At 42.7% G+C, this 27447-nt stretch overlaps 1 protein-coding gene across 2 annotated transcripts in view; it reads right to left on the bottom strand.

Moving 5' to 3' along the window:
- SQOR (sulfide quinone oxidoreductase) overlaps positions 1-27447 on the bottom strand; it is a 31083-nt gene that overhangs the window by 546 nt on the left and 3090 nt on the right. For both annotated transcript variants that reach the window (XM_083412164.1, XM_083412163.1), the window contains exons 2-9: positions 18905-19156; positions 15224-15394; positions 12418-12471; positions 8431-8625; positions 6665-6874; positions 4651-4834; positions 2675-2742; positions 1940-2118 (exon numbers count right to left, since the gene is read on the bottom strand). In XM_083412164.1, coding sequence (XP_083268290.1) covers positions 1940-2118; positions 2675-2742; positions 4651-4834; positions 6665-6874; positions 8431-8625; positions 12418-12471; positions 15224-15394; positions 18905-19138 — 1295 coding nt within the window. In that variant the 5' untranslated portion in view covers positions 19139-19156. The remainder of the gene's footprint in view (positions 1-1939; positions 2119-2674; positions 2743-4650; positions 4835-6664; positions 6875-8430; positions 8626-12417; positions 12472-15223; positions 15395-18904; positions 19157-27447) is intronic.

The following is a 27447-nucleotide window of genomic DNA, read 5'->3' as shown; positions in this document are numbered from 1 at the left end:
ATATCTTGGATCCCAAATGCCTTGGTAATCGGACGTTTTGCCGCCCAAATGCTGCAAACCCAGAAGTAAGAGTTCCGGTTTGCAAGCGTTCTTTGGAACCCGGACATCCGACACGGCTTCTGATTGGCTGCAGGAGCTGCTTGCAGCCAATCAGAAGCCGCACTTTGGTTTCCGAAGGTTTTGGAAGTTGAGTGGACTTCCGGAACGGATTCCGTTCGACTTCCAAGGTACGACTGTACAGTGGTGCCCCGCAAGACGAATGCCTCGCAAGACTGAAAACCCACTAGACGAAAGGGTTTTCCGTTTTGGAGGTGCTTCGCAGGACAAATTTCTCTATGGGCTTGCTTCGCAAGACGAAAATGTCTTGCGATTCTTGCAATTTTTTTCCGCTCCCCACCCCCTTTTTCTAAGGCGCTAAACTGCTAATAGCCTTTTAGCAGCTAATCCGCTAATCCCTTAAACCTTTAATAGCCGCTAATAGCGCTAATCCGCTAAACCGCTAATAGGGTTGCTTCGCAAGACGAAAAAACCGCTAGACGAAGAGACTCGCAGAACGGATTCTTTTCGTCTTGCGAGGCACCACTGTACGTATAACTTTGTTTACTATAGAGTTATCCTGTCTGGGATATTAAAAGTACAGTTGACCCCAATAATAATGGCAAGTCAAATTTAGTTACAAATGGAGCTACAAGCTGCTGAACTGTAACAGAGCAATCCAAACCCCTGAATCGCAGTGCGGAAGGAGTTTTGGATAGAGTGGAGCTGTCTCTCAGCTCAATCCTGCCTGGTTCCGTCAACAGTTGAGCTCCACTGTCAGGGAGTGCCCTTGGGTGTGCCCACCCAAACAGGCAGGCAGAAGCCCATGAAATTGGGGTTTTCTGGGGCTGGCACGAGAGTTGTCCTTTGACAGCAATGGGTCTGATCTGGGCATCTTTGCTGCACCAGCCTGAGAGATGGCTCAGTAAAGGGCCATTCTTCCCTGCGCCCCTGCCTTGCGTACAAGAGATTGATGGCCTCCAACTTGGATGTCTTTCAAAGAAGATAAAACAAACGGACGGAGGACCTGAATACTTAACTGCTGGAAATGGCAGCTCCTCCTAGGAGGTGGTTCTGCTGGTGGGCTTGCCGTGGGCAGCAAGTTGTCCAGATTCTGGACAAGATTGGGGCACAAGAGTGTGATCGAGCAGACTCTTAAGACACTAAATTGGGGCGATGGCTGTGTCCAGCCTCACTATGGCCAACCCAGGCGTTAGGACTGTAGTTAAAGCTATCCCTCTGAAAAATGAACTTGGCAAGTCAAATTTCCCTCTCTGCAGCTATGTAAGTCGAAAGCTGCGTCAAACCATTTGGAACGGCAGATTGCTAAACCGTTTGGTTTTTTTTAAAATTTAAAGTGCTTGTTTTCTGCACTTCGGCATTAAACGGATACAGTGGTACCTCAGGTTACATATGCTTCAGGTTACAGACTCCGCTAACCCAGAAATATTACCTCAGGTTAAGAACTTTGCTTCAGGATGAGAACAGAAATCGTGCTCCGGCGGCGCGGTGGCAGCAGGAGGCCCCATTAGCTAAAGTGGTGCTTCAGGTTAAGAACAGTTTCAGGTTAAGAACGGAACTCCGGAACAAATTAAGTACTTAACCTGAGGTACCACTGTATAGAACTTTCCTCTATAAAAGTGTCTTTAAAACACATAACTGCATCTTTAATTCCCCCCCCCCCCATATAAGATGTTACATTTTCTCTCTGACGGTCCAAATGGCTTTTATTTTAGACATTCACCGTTCAAACAAAAACCTACCTGTGCAGTTAAGAAATGTGCAGCTGGTTTGCCGCATTGCACAAACCTGTGCTGCCAAAAGTGCCCTTGCATTTTGCGTTGGTGGGTTTTTCCAAAACCCGTGCAAGTTAGTTTGGCATATATACACAAGGGATACTTACTTCAATAGCCCATGCCAGTAAAGGAAAGGCATGAGATCAGCTTTCATGTGAAAACTTGTCAGCCGCTCCTTGCTCTGGTCAAAAGGAAATGTTTCTAAAGGCTGTGCGCTGTAATCAAATTCTGCCAGGATTGCCCGGTTGTAGTTGGTTACCAGGGGACAGGATGTGTATCCATCATACTACAAAAGATTTTGTGGTGTACATTTTACACAATGGAACCAAAAAAACTTCACTTGAATATTGCAAAACAATTTCTCAGCCCCCCCCCCAGAAGGATCCCTCTAGTCTGCTTATGTCCAAACTTTTTTCAAAGAGGGCCAGATTTGATGAAGTGAAGGGTCGTGAGGGCCGACCTAAGTTTTTAACCTTTTTTTAAGGATTGAAGCTATTGCACTTTTAAAAGGATTTTACCCCAGGAAATAAACTGCCACAGGGGCCGGATTAGCCCCCAAAACAGACTTTGGACATGCCTGGTTTATGTAAAATACAGTGGTACCTTGGAAGTCGAATGGAATCCGTTCCAGAAGTCCGTTCAACTTCCGAAATGTTCGAAAACCAAACAAGGCGTTTTGAATTTGGGCGACAACCTTTCTGATCTTAAATAAGAATACTGCCTCAAATTATGTTACAAAAATTAAGTTATTGCCCATGGGATCTTTATTAAAAATATAATTCTTGATTCGAAGTTATAATACTACCCACTTAATGACCAATTAATTGAATTAACCAGCTTACCTTTTTAGCTGGAGGCTTGCCCTTCATTACGCAAGAAATGGTTTTATCAAGCACACCAGACTGGCCAGCTACAGAAGAGATAATGGTTTGTTTACATTAGTGCTGCAACATTTTTCTTCCTGAAATAGGAACACTAGAATCTAAAAATAAAATTCTATTTTTAAGCGCTACCCCTTGAAACATTTCTCTCTGTATTCCTCTTATTGTTTTTATTTATTACTATTTAAGCTACTCATAGACCACTTAATTGCCAAAGTTTCTAATTGGTGCTGTGCTGCAATTTCTTTTTCTGTCTCAGTTTCCAAACAGACCAACACAGCTTTCTCTGTTAAAATATCCACTAATTTGTACCATAATTTAGTCAGTGATAAAATAGATGGACCCTGGTCTAGCTAAAATTAGTGGTAAATAAGTCCTATTAATTCGTTCTAAGGCATGACTAACTAAAAACCAATGCTTGCTTATAATAGGGCAGATTAGAGAGAGCAGTTGTGTAGCTCAGGAGCAGAGCAGAGAAGACCTGAAGAAGAAATAATAATAATAATAATAATAATAATAATAATTTTTTTATACCCCGCCCTTCCTGGTTCAAAAACAGGGCTCAGGGCAGCTAACAACAAATTTAAAACACTTTTAAAACACTTAATTATAAAAGTAGCATAAAATACAGTGTAGAAACATGAATAAAAATAAAAAATCAATTAGATAATCCCCAGGGCTAGCTGGCTGAATTGGTCTGAGATCTAATCCCTGGTATTTCCAGTTTAACAAAACTGGAGCTTCAGATACAAAGGATGGAAAGGCTGATATCTGAGGCCTTGAAAAAATTGGGTTGGGGTAGAACAAGTATGCGAAACCTCAGGCTCAGGGACTAAATCTATTCTAACTCAGCTACATTAGCCAAAAAACAGTATTTTGAATGCGTTATGAACATGCAACACCAGATGGTGCCAGAGAGCAAAAGAATTTCTGTGTGATTTTTCCATAGCTTTTCCCCCCTTTTGTTATAACGATTTAATTGTAATAGGCTTCCCCCCCCCTGTGTGTAGATGCACCCTTGGTCAGTCAAATAATTTATTTTTTTTAAAAAATCCTATTTCTGAACTTTCTGACATCAGACCCATAAAAGGCTTCTTTCAGTATAGGAAACTTAAGACTCAGTGTTTAAAGCCAGATTTGCAGCAAGCATTTATTATTATTTATTTCCGGTATTCGTATACTGCTTTTCTTCAGATATCAAAAGGGTTTGCAAAGAGAGCGAAAAAGGCTACATTAAATAAGAATTAAATGTGGTATTTATGTTAACACAGATTTTTTTAAAAAAGGTAAAAGACCTCTGAGCCAGTGTGGTGTAGTGGTTAAGAGCAGTGGACTCGTAATCTGGTGAACCGGGTTCACATCTCCGCACCTCCACATGCAGCTGCTGGGTGACCTTGGGCCAGTCACACTTCTCTGAAGTCTCTCAGCCCCCCTCACCTCACAGAGTGTTTGTTGTGGGGGAGGAAGCGAAAGGAGAATGTTAGCCGCTTTGAGACTCCTTAAAGGGCGTGAAAGGCGGGATATCAAATCCAAACTCTTCTTCTTCTGACAGTTAAGTCCACTCGCGAACGACTCTAGGGCTGTGGCGCTCATCTCGCTTTACAGGCTGAGGGAGCTGGAGTTTATCCACAGACAGCTTCCGGGTCATATGGCCAGCATGACTAAGCCTCTTCTGGCGAAACCAGAGCAGCGCACAGAAACTCCATTTACCTTCCCGTCGGAGCAGTACCTATTTATCTACTTGCACTGGCGTGCTTTCAAATTGCTAGGCTGGCAGGAGCAGGGACCAAGCAACGGGAGCTCACCCCGTCGCAGGGATTTGAACCGCTGACCTTCTGATCGGCAAGCCCTAGGCTCAATGGTTTAGACCATAGTGCCACCCGCATCCCTAACATTGAATTAACATTGAATTAGTTAATGGCAAAAGCCACTCTTACCTACAGCTGCAGCAGTCTTTGAAGTGGGGAGGTTAGTGCAGTCTCCGATTCCAAACACATTTGGGTATTTCTTGTGTTGCAATGTCTCCTTGTCTACATCGACCCAGCCCCCAGCATCTGAAACCGGACTGTTCAGAAGTACGTTTTGGGGTCCCATGGGGGGTGTGACATGAAGCATTTCGTACTGCATCCAGAGAAAGAAAAAAGAGTTCAAGCAGTGCCGGATGTACGCATAAGCTAAACAAGCTATAGCTTAGGGACCCACTCTCTTCGGGGCCCCAAAGAAATTTAAAGGAAAAAAACCACCGGATGCACATTTCCAAAATATAAGATAAAAAAACAAATAAAATAAAAACTTCATACAGCAACAGTGTTTTGTGTTGTGTAGGCTCCTAGAATGTAAGTAATGGGCCCTGCCTGCTAGTCTGCTCCATAAAATATCACTGGTTTGCTCATTTCTATATATAGGGTGCCTGCATTCTGCATGGACTGGTTGCATGACAACATGTGCAAATGGCTTGAGATACCTATTATTTCCATAAATCACCATATAGCATATATTCAACACAAAAAACAGTGACTATTTGTTGTTTGTCAAAGGACAGCTCGACATATAAAGGACCCCATTACCTTCAGTAGCTTAGGGCCTCATCAAACCTAAATGCGGCCCTGAGTTCAAGCACAACTGTATATTAAACAGCACAAGATATTATGGGCTGTCCAGTGAATCCACTGGATGACATCACGGAAGAATATTGCCTCAGGAGAGTGAGGAAAATTCTCAGGGATGATTCACACCCTGGTCGGCACTTTCTTAATCTCCTGCCCTCAGGCAGAAGATATAGAAGCTGGATTAGTCGCACCAACAGGGTAAAGAACAGCTTCTATCCGTGGGCTGTTAGGCTGCTGAATGAAAAGATAACAACAGGGCAACTGACTTTTGGGTTTGGTGGGTGTGCGTCAGTGAATGAGGGGAATTAAGAGAGCTGAGTTGGGGGTGCTCGTGTAATCTCACTGTATACAAGTTGTACAAATGACAATAAAGTATTTCAATTTCAATATCTGATACTATAGATTAGCATGAGAGAGAGAGAATTTTCCCTGGCTAAGATGCATTTATGCGACTACAGCTGCAAGGATGTTGCTTGCCCAGCAACAGAAAGAGAGTAAGATGCCAACAAAAGCAGACTGGCCGATGAAATTATTGGAGTAGATTGACTTTGAAAATCAGAAATCAGGTGGATCAAAACTTCAACAGAGAATGGGACAGATATAGATCATATTTTAAAGAACACTGGAAACACTTGAACTCTTTGGCAGGCTTTGAATAACTCTTGCAATGTTATAAAGACTTTGGACACTTTGGAGAACCGTAATTTGAAGGAAATATTAATATGCAGTGGATTAAGATATATAAAGGACCCGTGGAGGGGAGGAGGCAAGTCTCAGGATTCGGAGGAATCTTGTTTTATTTTACGATGTTAAGTAAAAAAGGTTAATTGTGTGATTTATTTTGTCATACCAATAAAAATTATTTCAAAAAGAAAAGAAAATAGGAATTCCCAGAGATGACTGTCGTGCTTTTAATATTCTGTTGGGAGCCGCCCAGATTGGCTGGGGAATAAATAAATAAATACATAATATTTGTTGTTGTTGTTGTTGTAATTATTATTATTATTATTATTATTATTATTATTATTAAGATAATGTCCTTATAAACATTTTCCCCCACTTCTTCACCAAAGTGTGCCATAAGTGGAGGGGTCTGTTGCAATCTCATCCACGTAGTTCAACCATCCCAGCGCTCAAATTTGTTTGGTTAGTTTTTCAACTACACTGTATCAACCATTTTTCACCTTCTCACATCACATACTTCGATCAACATTTTGATTTACTATTTCCTGCCTTTTCTAACAAACAGGAAACCAATCCAGGTCACAAACAGGAAAATCACGATAGTCACAGTAATTCGCTTTGTACATAGATGCACCTGAAAAAATCTCATTTTGCTGACCTGATAGACCTCCGTCTCCCCATTTTTGTCCAAGTTCTCAAAGACAGCTTCCTGTTTATCAGCTCGAACTTCAATGAGGTTGTATTTGTAGTTGACTGTAATGTCCCTCGATTTGATAATCTCTAGCAGAGCATCGGCATACTTTTGAACACCAAAAATCACTCCAAGGGCAGTATTGAAGATTATTTTGGCTTTCGGTCGTTTCCCAGTCTGCCAAGAGGATAATTCAAAAGTAACGGTTCAAAACCATAGTTATGTGTGACAAACCAGAAGCAGGAGAGAGAATGCTATTTTTACAACACGCACCAAAATAATCCAACATAATTTAGTACAACTTTTTTGGGGAAAGGGTGGAATTCAACATCGCACTATTGCGCACACACCATACATAAGTATATAAACCATCTGTCTGAAATAGTACAGGAGAACAATCCTGAAGCCATTTTGACTCTCTCAAATTGACCTCAAATATTTCTCTGCAAGGAGGAAGGAAATGGGAAAAGCTTTTGAATGGTCTTTTGACTGTAGGGGCTTAACCCTCCCTTCTCAAATACAGTTTGGCAAGTATCTGTTAAGCTAAGTGCACTTTCAATATGCGTAAGAGATTCAGGAACTAAGTACTTACCATCCCAAAGGAATGGCCAGGCTACCCGCCGGAACCACATAACACCGGTTCTGAGAGATCTGCATTGGCTCCCAGTATGTTTCCGAGCACAATTCAAAGTGTTGGTGCTGACCTTTAAAGCCCTAAACGGCCTCAGCTCTGTATACCTGAAGGAGCGTCTCCACCCCCATCATCCAGCCCGGACACTGAGGTCCAGCGCCGAGCGCCTTCTAGCGGTTCCCTCCCTGCGAGAAGTGAGGTTACAGGGAACCAGACAGAGGGCCTTCTCGGTAGTGGCACCCACCCTGTGGAACACCCTTCCTTCAGATGTGAAGCAAATAAGCAGCTATCCTATCTTTAAAAGACATCTGAAGGCAGCCCTGTTTAGGGAAGTTTTTAATATTTAACGCTGTACTGTTTTTAACACTTGATTGGGAGACGCCAAGAGAGGCTGGGGAAATGCAGCCAGATGGACGGGGTATAAATAATTAATAATAATAATAATAATAATAATAATAATAATAATAATAATAATAATGTAACCAAGTAGGGAATTATCAGGTATCTTGGCAGACAGAAGAGAAGCAACACTCAAATTTCTGCCTCCTCCGGTGATGTATGTATGTATGTTTTGGGGGGTGGTCTTGGGCTAGAGGGTGGGCAATTTCAAAGGTCTATATAAGAGCTTGCACACCATTGTTTGGGTTTCTCCTCCCTCCAGTGTGTGGTGAGTGGGGACCCTGATGCAACAGTTTCTTGAATAAAGATCAGGCTTACTAGCCGATTTGCTTCTCAATATTCTCTGGTTGACCTCTGTTATTTCCTCCTACCGATAGGGAACCCACTTAAGGACTCTATATGGGCTTTGGAATACCCCATAAGGGAAAGGGAGCAGTTTTTTTCTTATAACATAATCATATTTTTTTCTTATAACATAACAGCCTCCCTGCCACCATCTTTCTCAGCAGAGTAGAGAGAAGTCCACCCTAATAGCTAAAAAGTTTTTGTGAACAGAGGCTGAGAGTCCCAGCAGTTTAAAAGAGCATAATATCTGTGCAGATGAAGCTCTGGCCCTTTTGCATTGCAAAGATCTTGCCATCTGCTCAAGCCACAACGCAGATCTATCAAGTCTGCCCAGCTTCCTGTAGCAGACAGCGCATACCTTTCTCATGTACGCCTCTGACAAGTACATGATCTTTTGCGGCGCTCCGGCACATTTCACGGGTGTGTTTGGAAAGGTGAAGATGGCATTTCCTCCCTGGAAATCTTGCAGAGCCTTCCAAGTTTTCTCCACGGTGTGAACGGAATAATTGGAGCCTATTTTAGGAGTGTTGAAAGCTTCGGGCAAGCCCTTGATCTGCAACAAGACAAAATTAGCTGCGTAGTATTTAATTGTGTCAGGCGCGTGGGAAATGCAAATTGATAGCGGCATCTTTCCAGCTACGTTATTAAACCAATTGAGTATGAGAAGAAAGTGCCAACCCCAGTAACATAGTAAAACAAATCCTATAGATTTTCTTGGGACCAAGATCATGATCAGAACTATTACATCAGCGTTTATCTTGATTCAATACAGTGGTACCTTGGTTGAAGAACAACTTAGTTTATGAACAACTTGGATTAAGATCGCTGCAAACCCGGAAGGAGGTGTTTTGGTTTGTGAACTTTGCCTTGGAACAAGAACATGTTTTGCTTCCTGTTGAGTGTGTTCCATTTGTAAATTGAGTCCCCCGTTGCTATGGGAAAGTACGCCTTGGTTTAAGAACACTCTGGTTTAAGAACGGACTTCCGGAATGGATTAAGTTCGTAAACCAAGGTACCACTGCAACTGGTAAAATATTCAGATCAAGTCTTCGCACAAACAACAAGGCATATTATTGTGTAATATGTCACATGGTATCTGCTGGTTGGTATAGGCAGGCAATGAGTAGCCTGCAGCTCTCTAGATGTTGCTAAACTACAACTCCCACCATGGATTGGGGCGTTGGGCATCTTTTAACTAGAGTCAATAGGAGTTGCAGTCCAATAATATCTGTAGGGTCGCAGGCACCTGTCTTGGATATTAACTGTTCCTCAAATTACTGATGCCTCCTTGAATGTATGGAAGGCTATGGGGTCATAATTTGGTAAAAACTGCACATGCGTTGGAGATGCAATAGGGATAATGCTTTTCTAAAACATGTTTTTTCACTGTCTGATTTTGATAGATTTTTGGCAGAATTTAAATCCCCGCGAAGGGGTGAGCTCCCATTGCTCCCGTTGCTCGGTCCCTGCTCCTGCCAACCTAGCAGTTCGAAAGCATGTCAAAGTGCAAGTAGATAAATAGGTATTACTCTGGGGGGAAGGTAAACAGCGTTTCCATGTGCTGCTCTGGTTCGCCAGAAGCGGCTTAGTCATGCTGGCCACATGACCTGGAAGCTGTACGCCGGCTCCCTCCGCCAATAAAGCGAGATGAGCGCCGCAACCCCAGAGTTGGTCACGACTGGGCCTAATGGTCAGGGGTCCCTTTACCTTTACTAACTGAAACCATCAACAGAACTGAATGGAACAACCTTACATTTACAGAGCAAAATATCCTCTTGAATTACAGCACATGGAACCCTACAAAAGGACAACATGAGTGGACTCTTGGTGCCCTTACCACAGCAAAAAGACTGATCTTGATGAACTGGGAAAAATAAAAATGCGGCTCCCTTCTACGATTGGACTGAAGTCTTATACAAACTTGCAACATATGAATAACTTGCATATAAACGCAGACTTGCCATGGACAAATTCAATGATATTTGGAATCCATTCTTACAAATACTGTAACAGGTTAAGATCTGGCGAAGTACAATAGCAACCTCGTAAAATATACAATTTTGGGGTCCCCCCCCCTTTGTTTTCCCTCCTCACGGGTTCTGTTTCTCTTTTTCCTTTTCTCTTTTTTGTTTGTGTCTCACCATGTTTGGTGCCCATATAATCATGTACTTTGTGAACTTTCAATAAAGATTTTTTAAAACCTGCACATGCGTAAGTTAAAGAAGCCTTCCTCCACATAACATGAGCAGTCTGAAACAGAGAGCAATTTGACTTGTTTCTATTTTTTAAATAAAAGAGGTTGTATTGTTGATGAGGGAAATGAAATTCGATTCTGGATGTACTTCTAAATATGGCCAAAATTCCCCCATTAACTGTCATATTCTAACATGAACTGTGAGTATTCCCCGATTTGAAGCAAAGCAAAGCTCATTCATTCTCACACTGATCCCATGCATGAAGCGAGTGCTAGACTTTCGGATACATTCAACTTCTTAAGATAGACCACCAGAGGGCCCCTGCAGGCCTTCTCTGTTAGCCTTCAGGAACTACAGTGGTACCTCGGGTTACATACGCTTCAGGTTACATACGTTTCAGGTTACAGACTCCGCTAACCCAGAAATAGTGCTTCAGGTTAAGAACTTTGCTTCAGGATGAGAACAGAAATCGTGCTCCGGCGGCAGCAGCAGGAGGCCCCATTAGCTAAAGTGGTGCTTCAGGTTAAGAACAGTTTCAGATTAAGAACGGACCTCTGGAACGAATTAAGTACTTAACCCAAGGTACCACTGTACATGCAACTTGTCTTGTCATGATCACCATCTGGAACAAACAGTCTGCATGCACACACTCTCAATTAAAAATAATGCCCTCACAGCACCCAGACGCTGAACATCCTGGCCCCAGCTCATCACAGATTCTAGTACACTTAAAACCACTGAAATCGGTGGTATTCAAAGTGCATTAAACTCTGTGTTGGATTGTAGATACTGTAGTTTTCCATGTACAAGATGTTGTTTCTCTATTATAAAATAATGCTAAAAATTGGGGGTCGTCTTATACGTGGATAGTGCAGAGTGGGGGCGGGCGATTGGTTTCAGCCACTGCGGCAATTGGGCGGGTGATTGGTGGCTGCTTGCGGCGAGTAGTCAGGCGATTTGTGGCTTTGGTGATTGTCAGCGTTGGTCAGGTGGGTGAGCAATTTATGGCAACCCCCCCAAAAAAGCTCAACAACTCTGGGCAACCCCCCGCCCCATTTTCTTAATTTGGAATCCCCCAAAATAGGCGTTGTCTTATACAAGGGGGCGTGTTATACACGGAAAAATACGGTATTCTAAGTGCACATTGGCTCCACACCTGCATGCAAATAACTGCAACATTTTCCAGACTGAAATGCCTTCCGCGGATGAATTTTTTGTCCGTCCACCCCTGCCAGTTTTGGGAAACAATATAAAATCTCAAGGAAAAACCAAAACATGATTTTTCATTGGTGTAAGGTTTTCCAGCAGAAACATTTAGAATCCAGCCAGCGGGGAAGGTGCGGCCTTCTTTAAAGGCAATTTGACTCTCAAGAATCAGAAAGTGAATTTTCAGGGCACTGGAGTGCATTTCAGTGGGGCTTACTCTCTGGTAAGTGGGCACTGGGCAGCAGCAGCTTTCACCAACTTGGTGGACTGTTGATGTTTTAGACTATAACTGCCAAAGATTATCACTTTTTTATTTTTATTATTAATATTCTGTTGGCAGATGCCCAGAGTGGTTGGGAAAACCCAGCCAGATGGGCGGGGAATGAATTATTATTATTATTATTATTATTAACAAAACGACAATGTAATGACATAATTTTGGGACCACTTGCAAACATTACGTAAGCTATGTCATTTCACCACAGCGGACGGCTCACTGCGAAAAGCCAAGTTACAGGGAACCAGGCAGAGGGCCTTCTCGGTAGTGGCACCCTCCCTGTGGAAAGCCCTCCCACCAGATGTCAAAGAGAACAACAACTACCAGACTTTTAGAAGACACCTGAAGGCAGCCCTGTTTAGGGAAGCTTTTAATGTTTGATGTATTACAGTATTTTAATATTTTTTTGGAAGCCGCCCAGAGTGGCTGGGGAAGCCCAGCCAGATGGGTGGGGTAAAAATAATAAATTCTTCTTCTTCTTCTTCTTCTTCTTCTTATTATTATTAAGTTGAATAACGCAATTTGCGGCCGGACTGCAGCAGAACAGAAGCGGCGCTGCATGAGACAAATGCAGGATGGGCAGTAAAATGATGCCCAAAGTAACTCTTTCTATCCTGCTTCACACCAGAGTTTTTACCAACAGAGATTTTTTAAAATAAAAAAATACCTTTTCAAAATGCAGCTGGAGGCCCAGGGCGATGATCAAATACTTGTAAGATATCTGTAATATAAGCAAGCCATTCATTACATTAAGCATCTTTGCCAATCTATGCTACAAAGCTGTCTTTTCACAAGCTTCATTGACCAGCCTTGGCCAATAACTTCTCCTTTTTTTGTAATCATTTTATTTTTATTTTTCAAGTATAAATTTATAACGAAACCAAATACATTTCCATATACAGAGATTTCTCTGAATCTCGCGACTTCCTCCCACCCCCTCCGTGGGTCCTAATAGCCAAGAACTTCTAAATATCAACTTGACCTGAAGCAGACTTAACTCGTACCTCAGGCCAATAAATACCAGCTCCTGCTTAAAACCATTTCTGTTTAGGTGAACCTATTCACGCACATAGGTGTTGACATATTTCAATCTCTCTCATGGTTAACTCTATTTATCTATAAATTTAATTGTTTTTAACTTCTTTATTGATCCTTTCAAAATTTCTGGCAAACTGCTGAGAGGTTTTACTACAATCACCATATCCTCCTACAAAAAGTCTTTAAAAGTCTTTAAAAGGTCATTTTTGAAATGATTAAAAAGACATTAAAAGTCTTTAAAAGGAGTAAGAAAAGGGGAAATAAAAAGATAAAATCAACGAGCTCACATTAGTAGAGTGCTGGTCGCCATCATACCGGAACAGGAACTCCATAAAACTCCATAAAAACTACATAAAACATTCAAAACCCCCTAAAAAACTCTAAAACCCCATTTTAAAATACACTATACTGCATTCTTTTATAAAACGTTTGTTATCTTGATTTCTTATTCTTCTGGTAAGTTTTGCCATTTCTGCATATTCCATACATTATTTTTTTTTTTAATCCATTCTTCCTTTGCTGGGACTTCTGCTTCTTTCCATTTTGGGGCAAGTAACATTCTTGCCACTGTAGTAGCGTACATTAATAAGTTTCTCTAAAATTCTATGATTCTAAGTGACAATGGACCAGCATGAACTAATCATTATATCCCACACTTTTAGCATTAAGGCACCAACTGTTTCTAGGGACGCAGGTGGCACTGTGGGTTAAACCACAGAGCCAAGACTGGCCGATCAGAAGGTTGGCGGTTCGAATCCCTGCGACGGGGTGAGCATGCTGGCCAAATGACCCGGAAGCTGTATGCCGGCTCCCTCGGCCAATAAAGCGAGATGAGCGCCACAACCCCAGAGTCAGTCACGACTGGACCTAATGGTCAGGGGTCCCTTTACCTTTACCTTTACCAACTGTTTTATGCGCGTCCAATATGTGCATGACCGAACCCGCATCATGCCGAACCTGGAAGTGACCCAAAACTTCACAAAAAGTGGCGGAATGGGATGGGGTGGGGTCTTTGCAAACTTTTCCAAGGATGTTTCAAACATACATGATTTCACTTAAGCACACGGTGCCTTGGAACATAAACCCTGCATAAATTGGAAGTTGCCTGCACATCACTTTTAACAGTGTGATCCTATAGATGTCTACTCACATGTAAGCCTTATTAAGTTGAATGGGACTCCCAGGTCAACATGTGTATAGGATTGTAGCTCCAAGACAATCACACAAGGGGCAAGTTGTAAAATCTCCTATGACACCCTGTTTGGAAGCAATAGGTTGTACCCAACTCCTGCTCGGAGTAGGCCCATTGAAATGAATGGATCTAAGTTAGTCATGTTCACCAGTTTCTTTCATTTCCTTTTTCTTTTTGGCAAAGTAATAATCTATAAATAAATAAGAATAAAATGTGCACCCCACCCCGAGACCATTCCATTGTAACTAAGCAACCTCCCCAAATTTCAACACCTCTTGCAATGGCTTGACCCCTTTCCCATTTAATAGTACAAATTCTACAAATTATCCTCAAAATCATTTCTCTTGCATCTTCCCCGTCTTAACTTAATGACACATGTTAATTTATCATTAATAGCTATATCCCACACCTCTGTATACCATTCTTCCATTCTATATTCTGCTTGCCCCTTCCACTTCCTAGCTATAATAATTTGTGCAGCTGTCAATAAATTTGTGAGCAGGTTCTTCCTAGCCTGTGAACCTTCCACCCCGTTGAAAATCGATAATAACGCTACCTCTGGACTTTTGGTCAGCTTTAACACAGTGATTTTTGTTATCTCCTTAAACACCCTTTACCAAAAATAATTGTACGTCTTTACACCTCCACCACATGTGAACACAATTCCCGGTTTCCTGGCATCCCCTCCAAAATAACACCGAATATTCCTTGTTTATTTGATTTAATCTGACTGCTGTTAAATAGCATCTCCAAATTAATTTGTGATGTTCATCCGTTTCAATGAGTCTACTGTGAGCAGGGCTAATATTGGATGCAACTGCTTGTCTCTAGCCCAAGTTTCCAATACAGTGGTGCCTCGCAAAACGAAATTAATCCGTTCCGCGAGTCTCTTTGTCTTGCGGTTTTTTCGTCTTGCGAAGCACGGCTATTAGCGGCTTAGCGGCTATTAGCGGCTTAACGGCTTAGCGGCTATTAACGGCTTAGCGGCTTTAAGAAAAAGGAAAAAAACTCGCAAGAACTCGCAAGACGTTTCGTCTTGCGAAGCAAGCCCATAGGGAAATTCGTCTTGCGGAACGACTCAAAAAACGGAAAACTCTTTCGTCTAGCGAGTTTTTCGTCTTGCGAGGCATTCGTCTTGCGGGGTACCACTGTATTCTCCATCAAGGTGACAAGTTTCCGTAAAGTACAGAGCTTCAGTTTTTGTAGTAACGAGGATTAAATGAAGAGGCAGCTGAGAGCTTACCTTTTGGTTGTTCTCCAGATGGACACAGTTCTTGTCTGGATCCAGCTTCTGAACTCTGGATTGGATCCACTTTACACCGGAAGGAATCACACTTGCCGTTGGACGGGAACAAGGTGCCAGTGGTTTTGCTCCTGCCCCGACCAAAGTCCAGAGTGGCTGATAATAGTGCTTCTGAAAATATACATTTTTTAAAAAACCAGAAGCATTTTTACTTGGTATTATAGGTCAGGACATTAATAGGCATGATGTTAAATTGTTTTTATATGCAACAACTGCGATAAGGGTGTTGTTAGCCCAGAAATGGAAACAAGAAGAAATTCCGATGAAAGAAGAATGGCAGACGAAATTAATGGACTATGCAGAATTGGACAAAATAACAGGAAGGATTCGAAACCTGCGGAACCAGAGATTTACAGAAGATTGGAAGAAGTATCTGAATTATTTGAAGAGCAACTGTAATCAACAAATGATGCTAGTAGGACTACAAGAAGTTTTGTAAGGAGAAATATACAAGTGTTACAAAGTAGAAAAAGATAAGAGATATTGGTTATGATTTGAAATGTAATAGCGAAGATAAGAAATGCATACTGAGAAATTAGACTGGAAAATTTTCAGACAGGATTGATGGAAATCAAAAATTTGAATAAGATGTAAAAGTATGTTTAATTGCTGTTGAAAATGATATGTTAAAAAAACTAATAAAAATTATAATAAAAGAAATAAAAATTAAAATAGTGCTTCTGAAAAACAGGAGCAGAAGCCACATAGCCTGAGCACTGGAGGGATTTCTTTCAAAAGTCAGCTAAGCAGGTGTGATAAGAAAGGAGCATCTGTACCTCAGTCCTTAAATTGTAACATCTCCAATTAATAATCTTTAGTATGGGGGCTACTGAACACCTGTCTTTAGAAGGCCACAGCTCAGAATAAACAATAGGGGGTTACAGTAGGAATGTGGAAATCTGTCAATTTTTTTTTAAAGTAATATTTATTAGAGGTTTAATAGTTACAGAAAAGAAAAGGGGGGAAAAACCAATAAAAATTAACAAACAATACATCAAAAATAGAAAGAGAAAACAGTACAACAGAACAACAAGAAAAAACAAAAACATTTTAAAAACAAATCCAAATTTCATATCTTTATCTTTCATTTGCTTGTTTCCTCGACTTCCTCACACCTCCCTTTTTTGTATTCTAGTTCAAATTAGCTAATTCAGCAAATCCTTTCCCTCTTTCTCAATTTTTTGTTCTATAATTTATCTTAACACGGTCTAATTTTAAATTTTCGACTTTAGCCCATTAACAATCAGTTTTTGCATAATTCTTAATAACGTTTCTGCTAAAACCATATAACTTCATTCCAGTATTCTTCTAACATTCATTAATTTTGCAATATTTCTGTAAATATACTTTAAATTTTTTCCAATCTTCTTCCATCGACTCCTCTCCCTGGTCTCGGATTCTGCCAGTCATTTCCGCCAATTCCATGTAGTCCATGAAATCTGTCAATTTTTGTTTCTCTCTATTTCTCATTTTTCCACATTTCTACACTGCAAATTATGTTTCTTAGGTCCTCATAAAAATTCAGCAGCATTCAATGTGAATTTATCCTAAGATATACATTTGTATGCAACTTTGCCCATTATAAATTTTTGCAAAGCAAATTCCCCTCATGTTATTTTCACTAATACAGTTATACCTCGGGTTACAGACGCTTTGGGTTGCGTGATTTCGGGTTGCGCACCACGACGAACCCGGAAGTACCAGAATGGGTTACTTCTGGGTTTCGGTGCTTGCGCATAAGTGCTAAATCGTGCTTTGTGCATGCGCAGAAGCGCCGAATCGCAACCCGCACTTGCGCAGACACGGCACTGTGGGTTGTGAACCTGCTTCCCACACGGATCACGTTCGCAACCCAAGCGTCCACTGTATGGGCATTTTTTATACATGCTTTATTCTTATGTACAGTGGTACCTCAGGTTAAGAACTTAATTCGTTCCGGAGGTCCGTTCTTAACCTGAAACTGTTCTTAACCTGAAGCACCACTTTAGCAAATGGGGCCTCCCGCTGCCGCTGCACCGCCGGAGCACGATTTCTGTTCTCACCCTGAAGCAAAGTTCTTAAGCCGAGGTGCTATTTCTGGCTTAGCAGAGTCTGTAACCTGAAGCGTATGTAACCTGAAGCGTATGTAACCCGAGGTACCACTGTATGTAGTTTTGTACACAATAGATGGCTGGAGAACAGCAGAGCAAAATTCAGAGAACTGCAAATTCTGATGGATTGCTGCCTTTTGGTTCTCACATGGTGCGAGTTACAATGATTTGTCTTTAAAAGTGTACTGAATCAAATGTCTCCCTTCTCCCTAGCCTACAGCTGAATGCGTGCTCCAACTCCATATAGGGCAGCTGCAGATTATGTTCACCACCTGGCGACAAATTTAAATATTTCAAAATGCATAAACTCAGCCCAAGTCCTGGATGTTCTATTTCTAGATTAGAAGAGAAACCCACACCCCGCCCGGTGAGTGATCTTTCCAGGTCAAAAAGCATTTGTTGTTCTGGATGCAATGCAAAAAGACAGGAATGTTGCAGCCCCCTAAGTATCAAAAATGAAGGCCAAAACTGAGACAATTTATACGTGGGTGAGCAGCATTCAATCCTACCCTGTTTAACAGGAGAACATCTAGTCTCAGGCAAAAATGATCTGAGGGCGACTCTCTCTGATTGCTTGCTTAAAGTCCTGCCATGGAGTGTTGTTCTTTAAAAATGTTAAGTCATTTTTATTTGATTTTACAAATGAAAAGTTATAACAATACCAAATACATATCCGTATATTGAGATTTCTCTGAATCTCGAGACTCGCCCCCCCCCATCCCAGGCATGGGTCCTATTGCCAACATTTCCAACGGTATCTTATTTCATTGTCTACATTTTATATCTATCCATATTGTCCATCGTATTTGTTACACTACAAGTGTTATTAGAATCCTGCTAATGTTCTCATCTGCTTACAGTGGTCTCCTAAATAAATTATAGTGTTCTTCTTTTAATTTAAACGAGGCTTACAAACTTCGAACAGTAAATTTCTCCCCCAGCAGACCTAAAGGTTAAAGGTAAAGGGAGCCCTGACCATTAGGTCCAGTCGTGACCGACTCTGGGGTTGCGGCGCTCATCTCGCTTTATTGGCCAAGGGAGCCAGCATACAGCTTCCGGGTCATGTGTCCAGCATGACTAAGCCGCTTCTGGCGAACCAGAGCAGCGCACGGAAACGCCGTTTACCTTCCCACTGGAGCGGTACCTATTTATCTACTTGCACTTTGACGTGCTTTTGAACCACTAGGTTGGCAGGAGCAGGGACCGAGCAACAGGAGCTCACCCCGTCGCGGGGATTCAAACCACCGACCTTCTGATCGGCAAGCCCCAGGCTCAGTGGTTTAACCCACAGCGCCACCCGCGTCCCAGCAGACCTAGCACCACCTAATTGAAATTATGCACATTGGTTTTATTTAGCAAATTTATATACATCCCACCCCTGCTCAGCCGTGAGAGAGAACTCCTCAAGATTATTCTGTCCGGAATAACTGTGGGAGAGGAATGCGATGCATGGGAGGTAACTATTAATATTAGGAACTTGCTGCCCACTGGGATGGAGGCAGGAGGAGAAGAGGGAGAGCCACATTTTTACCTCACTGGGCTCAACAACCGCCACATTGCCAGCTCCGACTTTTCGCTTCATCCGTGCGCTCATGGAGACTCCGCCGGTGCCTCCTCCTAGCACAAGCACCTCGTAGTAATCCTTTGAAGCAGACCTGGCTGTGGTGTGGAACTGGGACGATCTCATTTTCTGAACCCCCTGCCTCATCAAAGGCGCCATGGGACGCACACCGGCACACGAAGACATGAATCCAACTGTTGCCATCTTGGGCCAGCCTCAAATCTGCGAAGCGATAAGGAGAGATGTGAGCGGTGAAAAGGAACGTTGGTTTACGTTACTGTTTGGGTACCGTCAGGGATCGTGCTGAGGAGGGCTGCATTCCTCTTGATCCTGATCCTGAATCTTCCCAGGAGCAGGAAGACAGTACAGTGGTACCTCGGGTTAAGTATTTAATTCGTTCCAGAGGTCCGTTCTTAACCTGAAACTGTTCTTAACCTGAAGCACCACTTTCAACACCAGTCTTGAAAGACCTACACTGGCTCCCAGTACGTTTCCGAGCACAATTCAAAGTGTTGGTGCTGACCTTTAAAGCCCTAAATGGCCTTGGCCCAGTATAACTGAAGGAGCATCTCCACCCCCATCGTTCAGCCCGGACACTGAGGTCCAGCACCGAGGGCCTTCTGGCGGTTCCCTCGCTGCGAGAAGCCAAGTTACAGGGAACCAGGTACTTCTGGACTTTTGGTCAGCTTTAACCCAGTGATTTCTGTTATCTCCTTAAACACCCTCCCCCCCCCCATGTACATATTTCCATCCCCACCACATGTGAACATAATTTTATACACTTCTGTCGCATTCCCCCTCCTTTACTCATCTTTTTCTAAACTAAAAAGTCCCGAATGTTGCAACTTTTCCTCCCAGGGGAGTTGCTCCCTATTATTCTGTTTTCCCTCGCCCTGCAGACTTCTCCTGACAGGAGGAAGTTGGGGAAAGTGGATGACGTTCAGTGAAATTTCGCAAGGCTGCTATATTTGATATACACAGAGCACTCATGTTGTACTCAGGACAAATGACTCAGCTCTTTCGACCGTTTCCTTCTCCTTTCCAGACCCAGGCTTTGCAAAGCAGGCTGAGAGATCTTTTGCCACCTCGCATCCACCCCCCTGAATTTAATCCCTTAAAAGTTGGGGGCAAAGAGACTATCTGGTGACTAAAACAAGAGTCTTGTGGCACCTTAAAGGCTACCCCAAATTTATTATGCCTAAAGCTTTTGTGGACTGCAGTCGGCTTCATTAGTCATATCGGATGAAGGAAGTAGATTGTGTTGTTTTTGCTGGAAAAACCCAGCATGATGTTTAAGAGGCCATTAGTTCGGATCAATTCTGGATAAGCCGCAGAATAAACAACTTTAGCAGCACTAATGAGCCAAACTTAATGGAATGGCAGCAAATCTATGCATTTAAACCAGGGTTGGGGCTGGGTGAGGGATCCAATTTTCAGATTGGGAAAGGTTATGGAAAATGACTTACATTTTTCAGCATGCTGTACAGTGAAATAAATGAAAATGATGTACAGATGCTATTTGACTCCTAGTACAGTGGTGCCTCGCAAGACAAAATTAATCCGTTCCGCGAGTCTCTTCGTCTTGCGGTTTTTTCGCCTTGCGAAGCACGGCTATTAGCGGCTTAGCGGCTATTAGTGGCTTAGCGGTTTTAAGAAAAAGGAAAAGAACTCGCAAGACGTTTCGTCTTGCGAAGCAAGCCCATAGGGAAATTCGTCTTGCGGAATGACTCAAAAAACGGAAAACTCTTTCGTCTAGCGAGTTTTTCGTCTTGCGAGGCATTCGTCTTGCGGGGTACCACTGTAATCTAGCAAAAATGTGTAAGACAGGTACAAATATCTGCTGGAAATGTAAAGAAAAGAAGGCACCTTTTACCATATGTGGTGGAAGTGTAAGATAAAAAAAGCATTCTGGGAAATGATATATAACGAGTTGAAAAAATGTTTAAGCTAACTGTTATTTAAAAAAAAAAAATCCAAAGGCTTTTCTATTAGGAATTGTAGGTGCTGATATTCCAAAGGAGCAGAAAAGACTTTTTATGTACGTGACGACAGCCGCACGGATGCTACTAGCCCAGAGATGGAAAGAAGATAAAGTCCCTACCAGAGAAAAATGGCAAATTAAACTGTTGGACTACGCCGAAATGGCGAAACTGACCGGAGAGCTCAGGAACCATGAAGACCAAAACTTCAAAAAGAATGGGGGGAATTTATAATTTATCTTGGATGAAAAGATTAGCAGGGTTGCAATAACACTTGTAATGTAGCAAATACTATGGACAAAATGGAGTCACTTAAAATATGGACTGTTGGAAAATATGCAGTAGAAAAGGTTAATAATAGGACCAATGGAAGGAAAGGTGGGACGTCTAGAGATTCAAAGGAATCTTTAAATGTGGATGTGGATGTTTGTAGTGTTATAATTTTATACTTGTGAAATCAAATAATTTAAAAAAAAAAAAATCCCGCATTGTAGGGGGCTGGACTAGATGATGCTCAAAGTCCTTTCCAACTCTGCAATTCTATGATTCTATGAGGCTGAAGCCATTTTGACCAGATTACTGAACAGAGGGGAAATGTCCTTTGGCTGGGTGCTGATTTGCCAACATAGATGCTGTTCGCTGATGGAAAATATATATATTTACTTTTCTTCACCCATCTCATTAGACCAGCAAGGCCATCGTTATGGGAAACCAAATGTTTTGTATGTGCTTTGATTTGCAGAATGCACACACATTATTATTATTATTATTATTATTATTATTATTATTATTATGTGGTTTGCTGAGACTTCCCAGTGATTTTAAAGTGGTTCCCCCCAAAAGGGAGACCACTGTGTTAGAGGGTATAAAACTATGGCTGGACTCGCTGTCCGAAGGTCAAAAATTAAAGTTAACTTTTGCACTAGTTTTATAGTTAGACAGCAATAAAAGCACAATCCTTTCTCCCCTTTTGGCAGTGGAAGCATAAACGTATAACCCAACAGCATATGCTCCATATCTCCATCATTGCCCTGTAAATAAAGCTCTTGCTATCAAACTCGTGCTCAGTGAAAAGGGGATGACTGCAAGTTTCCTTCTCCACCAGGCTCTGTGGCTTAATGATTAAACAGCAGCTTCCTTCAAATTGTAAAAAAGTGGTGGAAAGCACACAATATAATCCCCACAGTCCTCTGTGTGCAACAGTTCAGTAGACCCAAGAGCAGCTGTCCCAAGAGTGATTGCAACAGAGAAAACATTTGGTGCCCACCTGGATTTTATAGAGCGCAAAATGCTGTCCACTGCCAGCAGCATCTTGTGGACTATAATAATAATAATAAATTTTATTTATACCCCATCCCCCCCAGGGCAGCTAACACCAAGTATAAAAAAAATCGATTGAAATACAGCTTAAGAAACAAGATTAACATACAACATTAAAACATTAAAATGCAGCCTCATTTCAGTGGAAACTCAATCAGAAACTTTTTTGGGGATAAAAACGTCAAGTCCTCACCAAGGCTAACTATCCAGACTGGTCCTACATGGGTCAGAAAAAAGCCAGGGAAGTCCCCAAATAGGAGTTCCAACACAGAAGGAGAAAGGAAAAAAAGGAATAGAAACTTGAATGGACTTATTTTACTTGGCTGCTTTTTTTTGCAATAATTTTTATTAGTTTTCAATTACAATAATCCAATAATAGCCTCATTATATCAATGTTAAATTATAAGACAAGTTACAGGTAGGTAGTCATGTTGGTCTGCCCTAGTCGAAACAAAATAAAAAAAAAATTCCTTCCAGTAGCACCTTAGAGACCGACTTGGTCTCTAAAGTGCTACTGGAAGGATTTTTAATTTTTTTTTTATGATAATACAGTTCCTAATATCAATCATTCAAACACCAAATTATATAATTTAGGTGCCCCCCCCCACAGTGTGCTACAATTTATGGTTTGACGATTTACTTTATTTCTGTATTCCAAAATCTTATTGATCTCAATTACATTCCAGTCATCATAGTAACCCCTTATACAACAGCAGCAATATTTCTAACTTCTTTTCGTGGTGACACATAAAATGGTTTATGTCTACAAGTGAAGATCTCATACTGTATCCTTGTACTTCCTGTGTGTGACATTTATTCTGTCCATATTGTTCCTTTGTGTCCTCGTAAAATATTACGTCTATCTTTTACCAGTTGTTGCTACTATACGTCATGCCTTGCGCGGAGCTCATGTCCCGAAGTTATGCCAAAATTACGTGGCTGCTTTTTGACAAAAATCCAGCAGGTGGATATGGAACAACTGATTGGTTCAAATTTGGGAAAGGAGTATGACAAGGCTGTATATTGTCTCCCTGCTTATTTAACTTATATGCAAAATTCATGATGCAAAAGGCTGGGCTGGATGAATCCCTAGCCGGAATAAAGATTGCCGGAAGAAATATCAACAACCTCAGATATGCAGATGATACAACCTTGATGGCAGAAAGTGAGGAGGAATTAAAGAACCTTTTAATGAGGGTGAAAGAGGAGAGTGCAAAATATGGTCTGAAGCTCAACATCAAATAATGAAGATCATGGCTACTGGGCCCATCACCTCCTGGCAAATAGAAGGGGAAGAAATGGAGGCAGTGAAAGATTTTACTTTCTTGGGCTCCATGATCACTGCAGATGGTGACAGCAGCCACGAAATTAAAAGACGCCTGCTTCTTGGGAGAAAAGCAATGACAAACCTAGATAGCATCTTAAAAAGCCGAGACATCACCTTGCCGACAAAGGTCCATATAGTTAAAGCCATGGTTTTCCCAGTAGTGATGTATGGAAATGAGAGCTGGACCATAAAGAAGGCTGATCGCCGAAGAATTGATACTTTTGAATTCCGGTGCTGGAGGAGACTCTTGAGAGTCCCATGGACTGCAAGAAGATCAAACCTACCCATTCTGAAGGAAATCAGCCCTGAGTGCTCACTGGAAGGACAAATCGTGAAGCTGAGGCTCCAATACTTTGGCCACCTCATAAGAAGAGAAGACTCCCTGGAAAAGACCCTGCTGTTGGGAAAGATGGCAGGCACAAGGAGAAGGGGATGACAGAGGACAAGATGGTTGGACAGTGTCCTCGAAGCTACCAGCATGAGTCTGACCAAACTGCGGGAGGCAGTGGAAGACAGGAGTGCCTGGTGTGCTCTGGTCCATGGGGTCACGAAGAGTCGGACATGACTAAACTACTAAACACCTTTTCTCGGTGTGAAACTGGAGTGAGGGAGAGCCTATGCTCTGCACTACGGTACAACATGTGATAGCAGACAGATGGTGGAAATCAGGAAAACTTGGCCTTCTATTTCATCCCACCCCTACAGACCATAACGGTGATATGTTTAGTTTGGAAGAATTATGGCTGCAGAGACAGCAGCCAGAGGTCAGGTAAACACACATATAAAAGCATCTTCTGGATGGCGAGAATGTTTGATGTAAAGCAGAGACGTTGTCCTCCAAGGTCTTGTTTATGCTACATACAGCCCACTCAATGCCAAGTAAGCAAAAGGCTGCAATTTAGTGCTGAGCAGTACAGAGCTGAAGTTGACTCCTGTTAGGGGCTGGAGCTATTTAGCAGGGATTGGGGACCATCTCGGCTGCCTCTTAGTGCAGACCCAGGCCATCGAGCCTGAATTTACATCTTCTTCTTTGGCGATCACTCGTAGCCGAATAAGATTGTCTTCCATAAACACAGTTTGAACTGTGAGTCCGTAAGTGACTGTGGAGGCCAGTTCTGGATCCACACATCCTTCAACAGTGGGGACACAGGTTTCGGGCGGGAGTTGATCATGGTCAGGACCAGATTTAGGTTTGATGAGGCCCTAAGCTACTGAAGGTAATGCAACCCCTTTATATGTTCAGCTGTCCTTTGTCAACAACTAATTGTTGCTGTTTTTTGTGTTGAATATATGCTCTATGGTATTTTATGGACCTAGGTAAAGGCAAAGGGACCTTTACGTGGCCGACTCTGGGGTTGAGGCACTCATCTCGCTTTATTGGCCGAGGGAGCCAGCATACAGCTTCTGGGTCATGTGGCCAGCATGACTAAGCCGCTTCTGGCGAACCAGAGCAGTTCACGGAAACGCCGTTTACCTTCCCACCGGAGCGGCACCTATTTATCTACTTGCACTTTGATGTGCTTTCGAACTGCTAGATTGGCAGGAGCAGGGACCGAGCAACGGGAGCTCACCCCGTCGCAGGGATTCGAACCGCCAACCTTCTGATCGGCAAGTCGTAGGCTCTGTGGTTTAACCCACAGCGCTACCTCCGTCCCTAGTTTATGGACCTCGTAGGTATCTAAAGCCATTTGCACATAACAAAATATGCAGGTGCGTCTTACCCATAGAGGCTAGTGGCGCGGGGCGCTGAGGTTCCACCACCCCTTTCCTAAAAGCTACCTATATGCCCAAGAAAAAGGCATATAGAAAAGCTTTTCCTGCCACAGGGAAGGGCAGAACAGAAGTTGATGTAAGCTTATACTTGATTATCCAAGGCCAAAGGTCCTAAGTTTGTTTCTTTAGCTTCCTTGCCACACCCTGTGGTTTCAATAAACCATTCAGCTGCAGTCCTGTACACATTTCCTTACAGAGGAAGTGCCTTGCCCCAGGCTCCATCAAGCCCAGCAGTGCCTACTCGGGCTGGCAGCAACAATTCTATCACCTGCCACTTTATCCTTTTAACGAGAGATGCCAGGAATTGAACCCAGAACCTTCCCTATACAAAGCACATGTTCTGCCACTAAGCTACAGCTCTTTTGAAAGGAGTGCAATGCAATTTGACTGTAAAGGTCAATAGACACTGACTTCTAGGGTTATCACCACTTTCTGAAAGGAATGCTATGCTTTTTTTTAAAAGGGTAGTAAAGGCAGCAAACGAAGATCATGGCCACTGGGCCCATCACCTCCTGGCAAATAGAAGGGAAAGAAATGGAGGCAGTGAGAGATTTTACTTTCTTGGGCTCCATGATCACTGCAGATGGTGACAGCAGCCATGAAATTAAAAGACGCCTGCTTCTTGGAGTAAAGCAATGAAAAACCTAGACAGCATCTTAAAAAGCCGAGACATCACCTTACCAACAAAGGTCCGTATAGTTAAAGCTATGGTTTTCCCAGTAGTGATGTATGGAAGTGAGAGCTGGACCATAAAGAAGGCTGATCGCCGAAGAATTGATGCTTTTGAATTATGGTGCTGGAGGAGACTCTTGAGAGTCCCATGGACTGCAGGAAGATCAAACCTATCCATTTTTAAGGAAATCAGCCCTGAGTGCTCACTGGAAGGACAGATCCTGAAGCTGAGGCTCCAATACTTTGGCCACCTCATGAGAAGAGAAGACTCCCTGGAAAAGACCCTGATGTTGGGAAAGATGGAGGGCACAAGGAGAAGGGGACAACAGAGGACGAGATGGTTAGACAGTGTTGTCGAAGCTACCAGCATGAGTTTGACCAAAGTGTGGGAGGCAGTGGAAGACAGGAGGGCCTGGTGTGCTCTGGTCCATGGGGTCACGAAGAGTCGGACACAACTAAACTAAACAACAACAACAACAACAAAAAGGCAGCAATTCAAGCAGCAGAGCCTTCCCCATTACATCACCTCTATTCTCTGGGGAACGACAATGCTCCACCTGCTGAATTCCTGCCTGTCATGTAAGGGGGGGGGAATCACACACCCAGCAAACTTAATGGCTTCTCAATCCTCTACATAAAGTGGGAGGGGGGCCAGTACTTCCGCCCTACAAACAAACCAATGGTTTTATGATAGTTTCCATAAACATGACTGAGCAGACCATCAGCCGCACAGACTAGCTTGTAGCAATTCCTTAAAAGAAATATTTCTGTATTTATTTATACAGGTGTACCTCTGGTTGCGCACACGATCCGTTCCAGAGCTCCAGTTGGATCCTGAGGAATTCGCAACCGGAGGTGCCTGTTCTGCGCATGAACGTGGCATGGTAGATTGCTTCTGCGCATGCGCGCGGGGTGAAACCCGGAAGAATGCTTCCGGGTTCCCCACGTTTGCATCCTGAAGGATACGCAACCAGAGGTGTGCATATCCAGAGGTACCACTTTATACTGCTTGAGGCCAGTAAGCACTTTGCAAATCTAAAAACCAATCTTGTTGTTGGCATCCGTCGGTCTCAAAAGACAACAGAGTGCTGCTCCAGGGGCGAAGTCGAACCACTGTGTAGGGAGCACCAATTTATCTCTCTGGGGTGCAAGTCTGGGCAATGTGTGGAGGTCCTGGGCTGCCCAGACAACAAGACCCCCCCTCTCAGCCTCACTGATGTGGTCCAAAGGAAAGCAGAGAAATAAGTTTGGTACCAGCTTGGCTGAAGGAGTTGCCAGAAGGAGAAGAAGGAGGAGTTTGGATTTGATATCCCGCTTTATCACTACCCAAAGGAGTCTCAAAGCGGCTAACATTCTCCTTTCCCTTCCTCCCCCCCAACAAACACTCTGTGAGGTGAGTGGGGCTGAGAGACTTCAGAGAAGTGTGACTGGCCCAAGGTCAC

The sequence above is a fragment of the Podarcis tiliguerta genome, assembly GCF_965153285.1.
Source record: "Podarcis tiliguerta genome assembly, chromosome: 14".
In the NCBI taxonomy this organism is placed as follows: domain Eukaryota; kingdom Metazoa; phylum Chordata; class Lepidosauria; order Squamata; family Lacertidae; genus Podarcis; species Podarcis tiliguerta.
The sequence above is the reverse complement of the archived record's forward strand: the minus strand, read 5'-3'. Positions and strand labels throughout refer to the sequence as shown.